The 15322-nt window shown below is 21.2% G+C and overlaps 1 protein-coding gene across 4 annotated transcripts in view; it reads left to right on the top strand.

Moving 5' to 3' along the window:
* The window catches only part of LOC122848173 (syntaxin-1A), a 41520-nt gene that overhangs the window by 889 nt on the left and 25309 nt on the right, over positions 1 to 15322 (top strand). For all 4 annotated transcript variants that reach the window (XM_044146054.1, XM_044146056.1, XM_044146055.1 and 1 more), the window contains exons 2-3: positions 3252 to 3338; positions 8448 to 8547. In XM_044146054.1, coding sequence (XP_044001989.1) covers positions 3252 to 3338; positions 8448 to 8547 — 187 coding nt within the window. The remainder of the gene's footprint in view (positions 1 to 3251; positions 3339 to 8447; positions 8548 to 15322) is intronic.

Here is a 15322-nt window from a genome sequence, read left to right as displayed (position 1 = left end):
TTATTTTTAGATTTTTTTTACATGTTAGAAATTAGAAAGGAAATAGAAGAATATATTTGTCATTTTTTTTTTATTTTAATTTTTTTTTTTGATTATAATCTTATTTATTGAGGAAAATACAAATGTTTATGTGTAAAATTTGGGTAATTTATTTAATATTTTAGTTTATTTATTTAAAATTTGTTTAATATTATTATTATTTTAATTATTTAATTAATTTTATTAGAAAAAAGCTGAGTTTTAATTGAAAATTGAAGGAAAAAAATTTTCTCTTTTTTTTTTTTCAAGGAAAAATTGTATTTTTTATGGGAATTTTTTAAAATTATGATGTCATGTAATTAATCATTGTTTTTTTTTTTTAAATTATGAGTAATTATTAATTGACAATATCCATCATTGACAAATTAATTGTAAAAAAAAGAGAAAAACAAATTAATTCATTTCGAAAAAAAAAAAATAAATAATTTAATTTATTTAAAAAATTAAATACGTAATTTTGTAATTATAATTTTATAATTACGTCATTATGTTGTCATTGGAATAGAAATAATAATTGTCATCATAATCATTATGTCATTATGATTATTTTATTTTTTTTTTAATTTTTATTTGAGCTATTTAAGAATTTTTTGATAAAAAAAAATAAAAATAATTTTTTTTATATTATTAGAATATTTTTAAATTATAAATAATGATAATTAACCTAAATATATAATCACGAAATTTTATCCTCATTGGATAGTATATATTTATAAAAATATTAATAATATTTTTAGAAATGAAAAAAATCATTCGAGTCAGTTCAAAGTTCTTTTGAAATAAAAATCAGGTTTAGTGATTTTTCAGTAGTTTCTTTGTGATTTTATAGAAAGACACACGATTCACTAACGAGGCAGCTTCTTCATTGTTAAATGAATGAAGGTGTCAGGTTTATTTTTTTTATATTTTTTATATTTTTTTACATTTTTTTTGAATTGCCTTGGGCCCATTCAAGGGGACACTGTGAAACTGGGTTGACTATTGTTTTTAATTTTTTTTTTTTCTCTCGCTCTGTAATAACATCGAGAAAAATAGCATTAAAACAGGAAAAAAAAAAAAAAATTCGTAATGATTATTACGAGACAAAGGATGTACAAGGATATTGTATGTATTTATTTTATTTATTCTTGACATAAATATTAAAAAATTTATCTTGATTCGAAAAAATAACCGGATGCATTTTTAAATTTATGATTTTTTTTTGTTAAAATTATTTTTAGTCAATTTAGGTAATTTATCAAATTGAAAATAAAAAAAGGCGTTGACACTGAATATGTAAAATTCGATAGAATTCTCATTTAAATAATTCCCGGGTGTGTACAGCCTCGATTTATTTTATATCCTTGACCCAAACTTTTTGAGTACGTTATGATTTTCACGTGGATAAATAAAATTTTTAAATCCAAACTATATACTATAGAAAAAAAATAACTCTGATGTTTTACTAATAATTTCAACATGCATTTGACATTCAATAATAATTATCAATATGCAAAATATTTATTTAAGTATTTTTTAGAAAAAAAAAAATTATATATTATTCACTTTGAGAATTTTTTATTTTTGTCGTTTTAAATTTTTCAAATAGTTCAAAGAGAATTTGCCAGTGATGAAAGTTATGCTTTTTTTTAAAATGCAAAAAACGTATTTAAATTAAAAAAAAAAAACATTAATTATATAAATAAAATTAGTTATTATTAATTAAAAATAAAAAAAGAAAAAAAACTGTTTTTAAAATTTTTTTTATAACATTCATTTTAATTTTTTAGTTAATAATTCATGGTAAATTAAAAAAATCTAATAATCAAAATTAATTTGTTATTAACAAATAAAAGATAAAACAATTTTTTTTATTTAAATAAATTAAAATTTCTTGGAGTTATTCACTTGTTAACCCTTATGTACATTTTTAGTTAAAAGTTTAAAAATAATTCATATACTTTTTCGACATACGTCTTTATCACACTCAATAAAAAAAAATTTATAAATGAAATTAGTATAAATAAATAAAGACACGTCTGTTGACTATATTGTCAATTTTCTATCACGTTTTTCCATTTATAATTTTAAATATTGTTTACAAAAAAAAAAGCAAAAAAATTTGAGTAATTTTTTTGTTTTTTAATTTAAAACAACTTTATTTTTCGTGTCTTTTTACTTGTAATCACAATAATGTGTAAAATTAAATGAGCAAATATAAATTATTTTGTATGAAATTTTGATGGACATGATGCTGTTGGTGAATTAGTGTATACATATATCTAATCAGTTAACACGCGCGATGAGTTACGAGAGCTGACGTTATCATCAATACTATTATCATTATAATTATAAACATGACGTTTTCCCTTTCCATTAAATACACAAACACACACATATATTAACTGCATTTTCAATGACCAGATGTTTGACTCATTGTGCATTTCAATGTCTCACATAGTCATTAATCAAGGTCAAAAATAATACTACAAATTAATGCAAAAAACTAAATTTCAGTCTTTATCTAAAACCAAGTTTAAAATATAAATATAATTTGTATATCAAAAATTAAATTATTACATGAATAGTCATTTGTGAGAGTAGATAATAATATTTTTTTTTTTATTTTAAATAATTATTTTAATCTCAGCATCACTGTTACCATTTTGATAAGAATAAATATATACAAATTTTAATTTTGTATGACTTGTCATTTATCTCAACGAGTAATTAAAATATACAAATTTTATAAAATAAATATGATAATTGTTGAAATATTTTATCATTTAAATTAAAATTATTAATTGTTGTTGTTTGGTAGTTTTTGATAATACTTTAAAGTATTTTAGTAAATTATTTTTGAAGTTTTAAATTGATGTTGATAAATGTCGAATTTAAATTTGTTTAAATATTTTTAAATAAAAAAAAAGAAAATTGATTGGAAATTTGAGACCTAGGTCAAAGTGAATTGTGAGATGATAATAAACACTTGCTAGATGTGATATTGTGGTGTCAATGTCCTGATGAATTTCACAATCTAAAAATTATTGATAAAATTTTTTTTGGATTTTAATTGAGACCACTTAACCAATTGAACGAATTAACCATGTTAAATTATCAAAATTAATTTACTTTTTAATTTTTATTATTAATAATAAATATTATTTTTTGTTTATTATATTATTTAATCCTAAATTTAATATTAACATGTTGATTTTTTTGTTTTTTCACAGGCACAGTCGGACGACGACGATGTGGCCGACGACGTACAGGTTCCAGTGGGTGGAGAGGGTGATTTCATGACAGAATTTTTTGCAGATGTAAGTTTAAAATTTAAAAATTTAATAATTAATATTAATGTCATAGTTTTTTTTTTTTTTTTAATATTATTTTTAAATGAACGAAACAAGAAATTGTGCTTTAAAAAAATTTATAACTGATAAAATAGACGTGACATTTTCCATCGCCCACACATGGGTTTTTTAAATTTTATTTTATCATAAATCAGGGTGTTTTTTATGACTATTTTCCGGGTTAAATTTTCACCCTGAATAATAAATAAATAATACGTGGGATGTTTATGAGAAATTTACTTCATTTACTTGTGCTACCTTTGATATCGCTAAAATATATTTTCAAATAAAATTAAATATTTATTTATAACAAATAAAAGTTATAAAAAAATTGTATTTTTTTTTTTTTTTAATTGTGGACTTTTGACCTTATCAACTTGATTATTGTTATTATTATTTTTTCTATTTTTAAAAGTTTTATTTGGTTACGACCGATTGACAGCGAAATTAAATTTTATTTTTAAAAAAAATTTTTAAAATTGATTTGTTTGGTAATTGTTAACTTGTTGGTAAATTTTTTTTTTTTAATTTTGTTTTGATGTTGATTAGTCGCTTGTAATTAATGAAATTATTTAATTGTTTGCAAAAACCATAATATGCGATGATAATCAAAAGTTAAATTTATGCAGAAAATCTCTTGTGGCTTTTTTATAAATTTTGTGGTTGTGTACAAAGTGTCCTGGCAAATTTCCAACTCACAAAACCTCGGTATTTTTTTTTTTTTTTTTAATAGTAACGTTTTTCAGGATTTAAATACAATTGTGTATCTCAATTTTCTTTTTATTTGTTTGTTTCAATCCACTGTGTTTTCCATTTATTTATATTTTCACAATTTTTTTTTTTTTTTAGTTTTAAATTCCCTTTTTAATTTTTATACAATTATATTTTTTAAACTGGAATATTAATTCTGCAAATTATTCATTTTAAAACACTGTATTTGTATAATTCAAAAAATTTAAATTAATTTCTTTTCAATTTGAATATTAATTTATTTTTTTTTTCAATTTTTTTTCATGGAAAATTTAAAAACTATATTTATGTTTTTTAATTTTACATAATTTTTTTTTTCAAATGAAAATAATTGAACTAAAAATTAATTTAATAATATTGTATATAGATAAATAAATTGCAAAATTAAAAACGTATTTGAAAAATATTTTTTACTGCTCTAAAAAAAAAAGAGAAAATTAAAAAAAAATTTTTTTTTACAACATCTATCTATTTTTTGAGTACCACAAACTCGGTGACCTGTTAATCTTCATCTTTCTCTTTTATATTCACACAAAAATATACAAGTAATACAGCAAACTTATTTTTTTTTTAAATTTTTTTTCCAACTTGAATTACTTTTTCATAATAATAATATTTTCTTTTTCACTAAACTATACCTCGTCACTCTGTCTATTCAAAATCTTTTTCATCCTATTATTTTTAAATTTCATTTTCATATTTTTTATACTTCTTAATTTTACTTTTTATTCTTTACATAATAATTTTCTTTTTTTTTTAAACCTTATGCAACTTCTCTTCCTCGAACCATTCTATAAATGTCTCTGATCGATTTTAGTCGAGCTGTAAATCTACCACCAGCTCGAAATTAAACTATATATCCATTTATTATTTATTTTTTTTACTTCCTAATCTAGTTATTATTTTTCATATTAAACATAATTTACCAATGATAAATATAAATTATTTATCAATTTATCAACTAACTAAATAATTCAATAATTTTTTCAAACTATTCATTCAATTTTCTATTTTTTTCAATAAAAATTATTAAATCAATCAAGTAATTTAATTCTTCATCATTTAATCTAAATAATTGTCCAAAAAATTAATTTATTTATAAATATTTTTTTCTATTTTTTAAATATTTAAAATTAAATTTTATTCTTTTTTTTCAATTTTTAATTTTTCTTTTTAAATATAAAAATATAGTACTAAAAATTTACCATATAAATTTTCAAATAAATTTATAAATTCTTTTATTTTCTTTCATCAAAACAATTAGAGTAAAAATTTTTTTCGAAAAAAATATACTGGTAGATTATGATGAGACTTGGTGGCGCATTGGTTAAACAATACCGTGACCAATTTTCACCATTATACTGACGAGGACACATCAATACCAACACCTGCATACACATGCACACACACATATATATAGTGCATGTTTTCTCCTCCCCTTAAAACATCCCCTTTTAAACCCCCCGTCAAAAATCGATATTCCGTCCTCGATTCCTCAGCGATTCGCGAGCATTTCCCAGGCACAGACTTTTGCCTGAGATTTACAACACGTCGTTGGAAAATGAACAAAAAAAAAAAAATGAATTTTCTTTGTCGAGTAGAAAATGCGTTTGTAGATTAGAGTTTTTTTTTTTTATTTTTCTTCATTCTCTTGGGTACTGGATCTTCAACGTTAACACTAGCATTCGATATTCCTCGAGGATTTTTCAAATTTATATGCAGCTAGTGTTTTTCTATCGGTGATAATAAAAATAATTATTATGAAAAAATAATAATAATAATATCAATGGAAAATAGATAAAATAATAGAGAAAAAAAAAAATGTATAAATAGAAAAAATAATAGTTAATTTATAATTACATTTTTAAATGAAAATAAAAATATTTTTTTTCTTTTTTTTTGATTATTAAAGTTAATGAAATTTTTTTTTTTTAATATATATTGAAAATAGACAGTATTCATCTAAAAGCTAGAAAAAAAAAAGGTTTAGGATGATGGCAATGGTCCAGAGTCCAGACGGCGCCAATTTATTTTATTTACTTTTTTGTACAATTTTTTTTTTCTTCTATCTTTATGTTTACGGGTGCTTCTTGTACTTAATTTCAGCATAACCCCTCGAGTTTATATACAGACGTGACCTGAAATACAAAAATAAAAAATGAATAAATAAAATAATAGGAAAATGTAAAAGTACAAAAGAAAAATACAAAAATAGAGAAAAAATTTTTTATAAAGATGAATGACAACAGTTAGTATAAAGACATTTAAAAGATAATAAACAAAAATTTTTTTTTCTAAAATCGTAAGATTTATTATTGATTTAATTTACTCATTTCAAAGTGAATATATTTTTTTTTTTCTTATTATCAATTTGTGAATGTAAAATGTATATACAGAGAGACACTTGGTTGGTTGAGTTCGATCAGCCCCAAGGCGATCGGTATCTTGAGCTTTTTTCAACCCCAATATATATTTTTTTTTCATTCTCAAAAACCTCATCTTTATATAAAGTTATATGATGTCATGCTATCGCAAGTTTTACCACTGTGAATCCAACTGAATTTTCCCTTTTTGTACATATACTTTACGCTTCTAACCCTCAACGATTTATTTATTTTTTTTTTTATTATGTTTTCATTTTTTTCTTCCAGCTCAATTGATATATACCTATATTTTATTTTTTTCTTTTTTGTACTTAAAAGTTGAATAATAATGCTGAATAGAGTATGTTTTTTGAATATCTATATATATTTCCTTCTTTTGTTTAGTTATTTTCTTTGAATATATAATTGTTGTGATTTTTTTTTTGTTCAATTTATTTCTATATTGATAAAGAAAAGTTGAGTAAAATGGACATTCGGGGTGAAGTAATGGACATGCACTTGTGAATTTTTGAAATTAAAAATAAAAAAATATTTTTTAATTATCATTTAAATGAGTACTTTTATAATAAACAAAAAAGAATAATAGATATTAAAATAAATAATAATGAGAATTTTTGGTATTGTAAAACAAGTTTTACAGTTGAATAACTTTTAATAAAATAAAATAATAAATTTTGTTTAACAATTATAGTTAAATTTCATCAAGTTTATCAAAAAAAAATACAACACAGATTTTATATAATTTTTAAAGTTAAATTAAACAGACTCAAGTACACATTAGAAAAAAAAATTTAATATTACAGTTTAAAAATTATTCAATTGTCAGTACAAAGTTTTTTTTGATTTATCAATTTAAAAATATATTGCAAACGTGGAGTTAAATTGACAGTCGGGACAAAGTCAACACACACTTGTAAATTTTTAAAATTAAAAAAAAAATATTTAATTATTCAATAATTGTATTAATTAGTACTGGCAATAATAATAAACAAATTAAGGACACTCTGTGTAATTAATTGACACAATATCCTCATTTTTCATCAATGAAAATTTTCAAAAATTTAAAATCTTTTTCTGACATTTTTTGGGGCTAAAAGTTGATCACCTTTTTTTTAATCAATTATCAAATATTAATTGTAGTCTCATTTGAGTTTCATAGTGTTTTTTTTTTCTTTTTACCTTAAATTTTCATATATTTTTTATTATTGGATTTTTTTTTAAAATTAATTGTTCCTGGAGAGGTGTTGACTTTACCCTGCATGACCCCATCTATAAAATATCATTGTGTTTTATTGGCAAATATTACTAGAAGCATATCATTATTATAAATTTGTTTTTTTTTTTTCTGTTTGATCACAAATTGTAATGTGATCCTTGCTCTTGGGGAAAAACTAAAATAATGGCTTTTCCTGACTTTAATAAATATAAAAAAAAGTGGGTTAAGTGTGCTGTTGGTTATTTTTCTCAGCTATATATTATTTTGAAAATAAAATTATCATCAAATACAAAATTGTCTTATTTTTATATAGTCATTAAACTTTTTATATTAATAAATATTTACCTTTTTTATGTCCGGCTATATGTCACAACAAACTGGTAAATTTTTTTTTTTTATTTTCAACTAAAATTCTTCTAACTTTAAAAATAAAATACTAAATTAATAAATCAATTGGTCCATTCACAGTTAACGCCATTTTAATAAATTATATAAAAATATAATAAAATAATTTTTTTTTTATCAACAAAAGAGAATTTTTGAATGATGGAGTAATGAAACACTTGGCCTATATTTTTATCAAATTGTTAATTAGCCATTTGAAAATTCTAAATGATGTTTTTTTTTCATTTCTCATTGTATAAAACCTTTTATTATTTCAAATTAAATTTTTTTTGTATATTTTGTTTTTACTTCATTTTATTAATGAATTTATTTCTCATTTAGGTGGAAGAGATTCGTGAAATGATTGACAACATTCAAACGAATGTTGAAGAAGTCAAGAAAAAACACAGTGCAATTCTTTCAGCTCCACAAACAGATGAGAGTAAGTTTTAAATTTCTATTTATATATTAATTTTTTTTTTCAATAATAATATCAACAATCCATCTATTCTCTTTTTTAATCTAAATTAAAAATTAAAAATTAAATTAATTCTCAAAGTTGGAAGAGACCTAGTTGATGAATTTCAATGTCTCTTTGATTTAAAAAATTCAAGGAATTTTTTAAATACATATATTCGCAATAATTATATTTCATATACAATTAATTTTAAATGCTAAAATATTTCGTCTCCTAGACAATGTAATTATTGTCATTTTTTAATTTCGACATCTTATTTTAATTATCATTTCAAACGTCAATTGCTACTTGCAAAAATTCTTCAAATAAAATTAATTATTAATTTTTTTTTTTAATATAAATTAACGTAAACGTATTAAAATATTTTAAATAATTTATTAGCTACATTTTTTCATTATAAAAAATGAATCAATTATTCGCAAATGAATTTTATCATTTTTTTATATTTTTTTCCTTGTAACAGGAATAAAAAATCGTTTAAACTTTTTTTTTTTAAATTAATTAATTTCCATTTTATCTTGTAAAAAAAAAAAGAAACATATTTCAAATTTAAATTAATCATTTTGCCTTTTTTTTTTTATTCATTATTTCGAGAAGAATGTTTAAAAAAAAAATCCAAAAAAAAAAAAATTTATCACCCTCAGAATAATATTTAAAAAACAATCTAAAATTGACTATTTTTTTTTATTGTTTTTTTTACAATGAATTGATCATTTATATTTATATATTTTTTTTGTATTGTTAATGTAAATAAATATGAGTCATTTGATAAAAAAAAAAAAAAACCCAAACATACTGACAACAATTTCCTGTTGAGACAAAGTGAAGAGGCGTTTCCTCCCTCTTTAACTGCAACAGGTTGGCATTGATGGATTATTGCAATTTTCTATATGTATGTTGTCCACTTGATGATCATCATCTTGATCAACTTGTATCAAATTTATCTTATTTTATACTAAAAATATTTATTCACTCCTCTTTACTCTTCTATATCAATTTTATCCTCTAGATCTTTGCAATTCACTTGGCTCGTTTAATTTCCCCTCAAACATTTTCATTTGTTTTTTAACATTTTATCCAAAATATTTATCTTTAAACTTTTCTACAATTTTGATAAATTGCAATTCGTTTTATTCGGATTTATCAAACACACGTGTAGATATATTTTTAAATTTAAATGCCAAAAATTTTTTATCACTCTTATAAAAGCTATAAATATTTAATGGCATTTTTTTTTATTTCTCATTATAAATTAGTCGATTTATATATTGCAAAAATATTCAATATTAAATTAAAAATATTTATTCATTTTAAAATATATAATTTTTGGTAATTTAGTTGAATTTATTGAGTTTTATAATTTTTTTATTCGACAAAAATTAAAAGCATGTTAAAATGACTATTTTTTTAATTTTAAATTTAAATATAAAATATTATTTTTATTTATTTTATCAATGCCTGTCACGCATTTCCATTTTGACATTAAATATATTGTTTTAATTTAAATTATCATATGATTCTAATCTCGTTTATTATTTAAAAAACAAAAAAAAAAAACAAAAAAGAATTACAAAGAGGATTGGAGAGCTTGCAAGCTCTATTTTATTTATTTGTTTTATTTTTTTTTGTGGTTACTTGTTATTGGGATTGAGATTGTTGTTGTTTTTATTTTATTTTTTTTTATTTTTTGGTCAACGACCACTTCTTATCGGTCGTCTACCACTGGTCATTTTGTCATTCCAATTTTCTGACCAAGGGTTTGACTCGAGATTAAACCCAAGTATTTATCATTAATTCCAACAACTTAATTTTATATTTACAATTAAAGCAAAACACCATTAACTAACAATTAATTTTTTATAAAATTTAATTTTTTTATTATTTAATACTCAAATGTTTAACAAGTATATTTTTTGTTAATTTTTTTTTCTCTACTTTTTCCATCACTCTGTTTTTAAACTTCATTTATCTTTTTTTTTTTTTCTTGATATCTCATGAAAGCTATTTTACTCAGAGGTCACTAAAAGTGGAAGATTGAAGGATACCTTTTTTTTTTTTTTTCCTTACATCATCTCCCAAGAGGTTAAACGATAAAAAAAAAATAGAAAAAACACTTGTGATGTAGGAAAAATAAAAAAGTACTTATTTTAACTAACTAATAACTAAAAAAAGTTTGTAATTTTATTAACTAAAAAATTGCAAAACAATAAAAAATAAATAAAAATTTTATAAACAATTAAAAAAGTAAATTTAAATATTCAAAAAAAAAATTTAAATAATATAAATTTTAAATATATATTTTTAATTATTTATAATGTAAAATTTTGATTAAATTTCATTGGTTCATGTGAAATAATGTCAACTGAGGTTTTAATATCAAGAGACAAAATTTATTCAGTCATTCGTACAAATTAATTGAATAACGTAATCAGAAAATTGAATATTCATTTGCATTTAGTTTGTCGATGGTTATTTCCTTCTCTCTTTAAAATATTATTCCGTTGTTTTATTAATTATGTAAAGGTCATGGATGTATGAATCTCGTTATTATCTCAATATTATATTTTATGGTAACAGTTTGTAGCCTTTTGCTTGATGATGATGATGATGATGATGATGTCGCTGCCGACAACGGTTATCTGATTATTTTCCTATTAAATCAATCCAATTTATCGCATCAACTGTATCAACAATTATACACGTTTCTGATTATAAATGTTAATTTAATTATTTACTTACTAATTTTTATTAATTAATTTTCATGTTTGTTTTTTATCATTGATTATTTAATTTATTTCATTTTGTTTGATTAAATTGAAAAGTTTTTGTTTGGTTTTTTTTTTTCTTGGGTGATTGTTAATTGTTGTTGGTGTTGTTTTAAGAAGGTATTATGAATTATTTATTTGAGGTCAATTAACAAATTCTTGATCATAAATCATTTCGTCTATTCAACCCTTATTTGTGTATATTAGTTTGTCCCTATTTTAGTCCCTCTCTCTGTACACTTCATTAGGTATTCATCCAAGTCTGGATTTTTTTTTTTTTTTTTATTATTTTTCTTTTAATGTAATTTTTAATCTTCATCTTTTTATCTTTGTATACAAAATGATGATGTTTTTATATTTTTTCTTCATTTTATATTTTCTTTTGATGATATAAAAAAATAGATAAAATAAAAATGAATTTTTTCGTTTTTTTTTTCTTATGCTTAGAATATGGAAATATATTTTAAATTTTAAAATGAATAATAAAAAATATATTTTAAGAATCGTTTCTTTTTTTTTTCTTTTTATAGATTTGAATAAATTTTTAGGATAGTATATGTAAAAACATGTCGGATAAAATGGAAATCTCGGTGAAAAAATTTTCAGACAATTTAAAAAAAATAAAGGCTTTTAAAAAAAAATATTTCTAAGCAAAAATTTCATAATATTATGATTCTATAATTTAAACAACATGTAAATGTAATTGTTGTAAAAGTTTTAAATTTTAATTACAATTATTTTTTGATTTTTTATCAATTTTATATTTTTCTGAAATTGTGTACTTTTTGCCAAGGCGGATCATGGATAAAAAAAATATTTCCAAGTAAAATTTTCATGAAATTATTCTTCTAGTATTTAAACAACATCCTAATATTGTTATCCTGAAAGTTTTAAAATTTAATTCCAAGTATTTTTATTTTTTTTACAATTTTATATTTTCCTCGACCTGTAGACAAAATTCGGGATTTTTCGCTGTAGGTCTTATTCGTTAAAAAAAATATTTCTAAACAAAAATTTCATGAAATTATTCTTCTAATATTTAAACAACATCTAAATATAATTATCCTAAAAGTTTCATAAATTAATTTCAAGTATTTTTATTTTTTTTCCATGTTTATATTTGTCGAGATGAATAGAGAAAATTCCATAATTTCGACAATTCATTCCATTTAAAAAAAACATTATTTCTAAGCACAAATTTCATGAAATTATGCTCCTATAATTTAAACAACACCTAAATATAATTACCCTGAAAGTTTTAAAATTTTATTTCAATTATTTCTATTTTTTTTCACTTTTATATTCTTCAGAACGAATAAACCAATGACAGTTGTCTTCTCTATATTAGCAAACTGATAAAATTTAACTACAACAAAATTTTTATTCATATTTTTTTTATTAAAACTTATTCAACTATAAAACTTTACTGTTTTCAAAAATTCTCATTAGTTTTTATTTCTTGTAATATCTTTTTTTAATATTTATTATTCTTTTGAATTTTAAAAAATTTCAATCCAAAAATAGTTTCTTACAACTTTTTAAATAAAAAAAAAGCGAAATATATTTTTTTATCCATCCAATCACTTTAGCAACTTTATCTTCATATTTACAAATTCAATTTCGTAATCAAGATCCTTTTATCAATATTTATTATCATATTATTCAGCCAATTTTTAGACTGGAAATTTTCACATGACTGTCAATAATTATTGCGTTAAAAATAAAATAATAATTAATAACTTGCAACGAAAATTAATTCCCTTATCAAATGTTCATGCTCTAGTTTATCGAAATTATATTTTTTTTATTTATTATTATCCCTGCTTTTATTAATGACTCAACAAATACAACATCAAATAATAATATTTACAGAAACTAATATATCCACAAACAATTTTCAAACACACATATTTTTCTTATTCAAAATCAGTCGATACATTTTTTTCCATTGACCTAGAAATTTATTTTTTTATTTTAAAAATTATCTATTAGTTATATTATGGTTATTATTATTATTATTATTATTTATACCAACAATTTGAATATGTGTTGATTATTGATCCGAGACAGTCAAGAAGTTGCCAAGTGCCGTCATCAGCATCGACAGCAAAACTAAACTGCCATTTACCACCCTGAGTATGTCTTCAACCATCAATTTTATCATCATCCCTCTAACGACATACTGACGTTCACACCCATCAGCCAACTTGTGTTGTATTAATTTAACATCAAATATTCTCTATTAATCGTATTTCAATTTACCATTTCATCTTTTTATTTTCTACAAATTTTGCTCCATTGAAAAACTTATATATCTTCTTCATTTTAAAAATTGAATTTATCTTTTTTAAATAAAAAAAAAAATACATATTGTCTATATCTATATCGACTAGAAAATCTTTGACCTTATTCGTTTGTTTTTTTTTTTTTAAAGATGAAAATACAGTTCAATTGAACGTTAGATTTTATCAGAAAATAAAATAGAAAAAAGTAAAAAATATAAGATGGTTGTGACATTTTCAGGGGATTTGTCGTTTGTCCCTAAAGACACATTTTTTTTTTTTTATTTATTCTTTTTCTCTTTAGAGAATAATAGTAAAAGTAGATAGTGAATAAGTTGGTGTATGTATGAAACTTGGCCATTTAGAAAAAAGGAGAAAAAAAAAATCATTATGAAGAGAATTGTCTTCGGGCGAATGAGGCTGTTTTTACATTAGATACCTTGCTTGGATTTTCTTGGATATATTGACGAAAAACTATCCAAGACAATCACCAATAACGCCTTTTATATCCTTTATTTTTTATTTTTTTTTTTTGTCGATTATTTTTCATCTTTGTCTTATTGCCACGACTTCCGGCTTGCGTCATCTTCACCAAACACAACTGGCATCATTGTCGTTATTTTATATATATTTCTTTTTTCATTCTTTTCTTATTTTATTTTTTTTTTTTTTCTTCAATAAAGTTGCTCGTGATGCTTCACCGACCACTCACAACGTAATCTTGTTGAGTAAGCATAAAACATAATGCCTACTTCACTGTGTTTGAGGGGTGGTTAGACAAAGACACGTGAAAATAATATTTGATAGTAAATTGCTCCATATATTTTATTATATATATTTTCGAATTTTTTAAGGTAAAAAAATGAATATCCCTTTAACAAACCCTTGCACAGATTTATCACGAAAATTAGAATTTATTAATAGTAAAAAAAGGGGATCAATATTGATAAATATTAGAAAATAATAATTAATGAATAATGATTGATAGAAATTTATTTTATTTAATTGATTAATCATTGAAAAATTGTCTGAAAATTAAGGTGATTTTTGTGATGTTAAATATGTCAACAGTACAAGTCAATAACTGGGTTAAATCAAAAATTGAATTTTTTTATTTTACATTTATAATTGATGAAAAATAATTGAATAACATAAAAATAATAAATTCAATATTTTATTTATTTTTATAATTATATTTGATAATTTTATTTGGAAATAATTTAAGAATTAAAAAATTAACACGACATTATTATTAAATAACAAAAACAATAAAATAAGATTATTCATTTATTTTTTATAATTATATTTGATAATTTTTACTTGATTTAACCTTGACCATGTGTAGTACAATTAAAATTCTAAAATAAATTTTTTTCATTTGATTTTATTTATCTAAATAACATTATTTAATAATAATCACTAAAGTTGTACTTAAAAACGAGCCAGTATTATTAAGAATACGGGAATTTATTACAAACAATATTTTTCATTTCAAATATTTTTTTAAATACACGATTTGAATAATAATAAAATAAATTATCATTATTTTAATTTGATCATTATTATTCTATTATTTATTTCATTTAATTTTTTCATATTTTCAATGCCTCAAGCTGCAGGAGAACAATCTTTTTTCTTTTTATTTTCTTTCAACTTGACTGATCTCAACAGATTGAAATTCACGTCCGTACA

The sequence above is a fragment of the Aphidius gifuensis genome, linkage group LG2 (genome assembly GCF_014905175.1).
Source record: "Aphidius gifuensis isolate YNYX2018 linkage group LG2, ASM1490517v1, whole genome shotgun sequence".
In the NCBI taxonomy this organism is placed as follows: domain Eukaryota; kingdom Metazoa; phylum Arthropoda; class Insecta; order Hymenoptera; family Braconidae; genus Aphidius; species Aphidius gifuensis.
The sequence above is the reverse complement of the archived record's forward strand: the minus strand, read 5'-3'. Positions and strand labels throughout refer to the sequence as shown.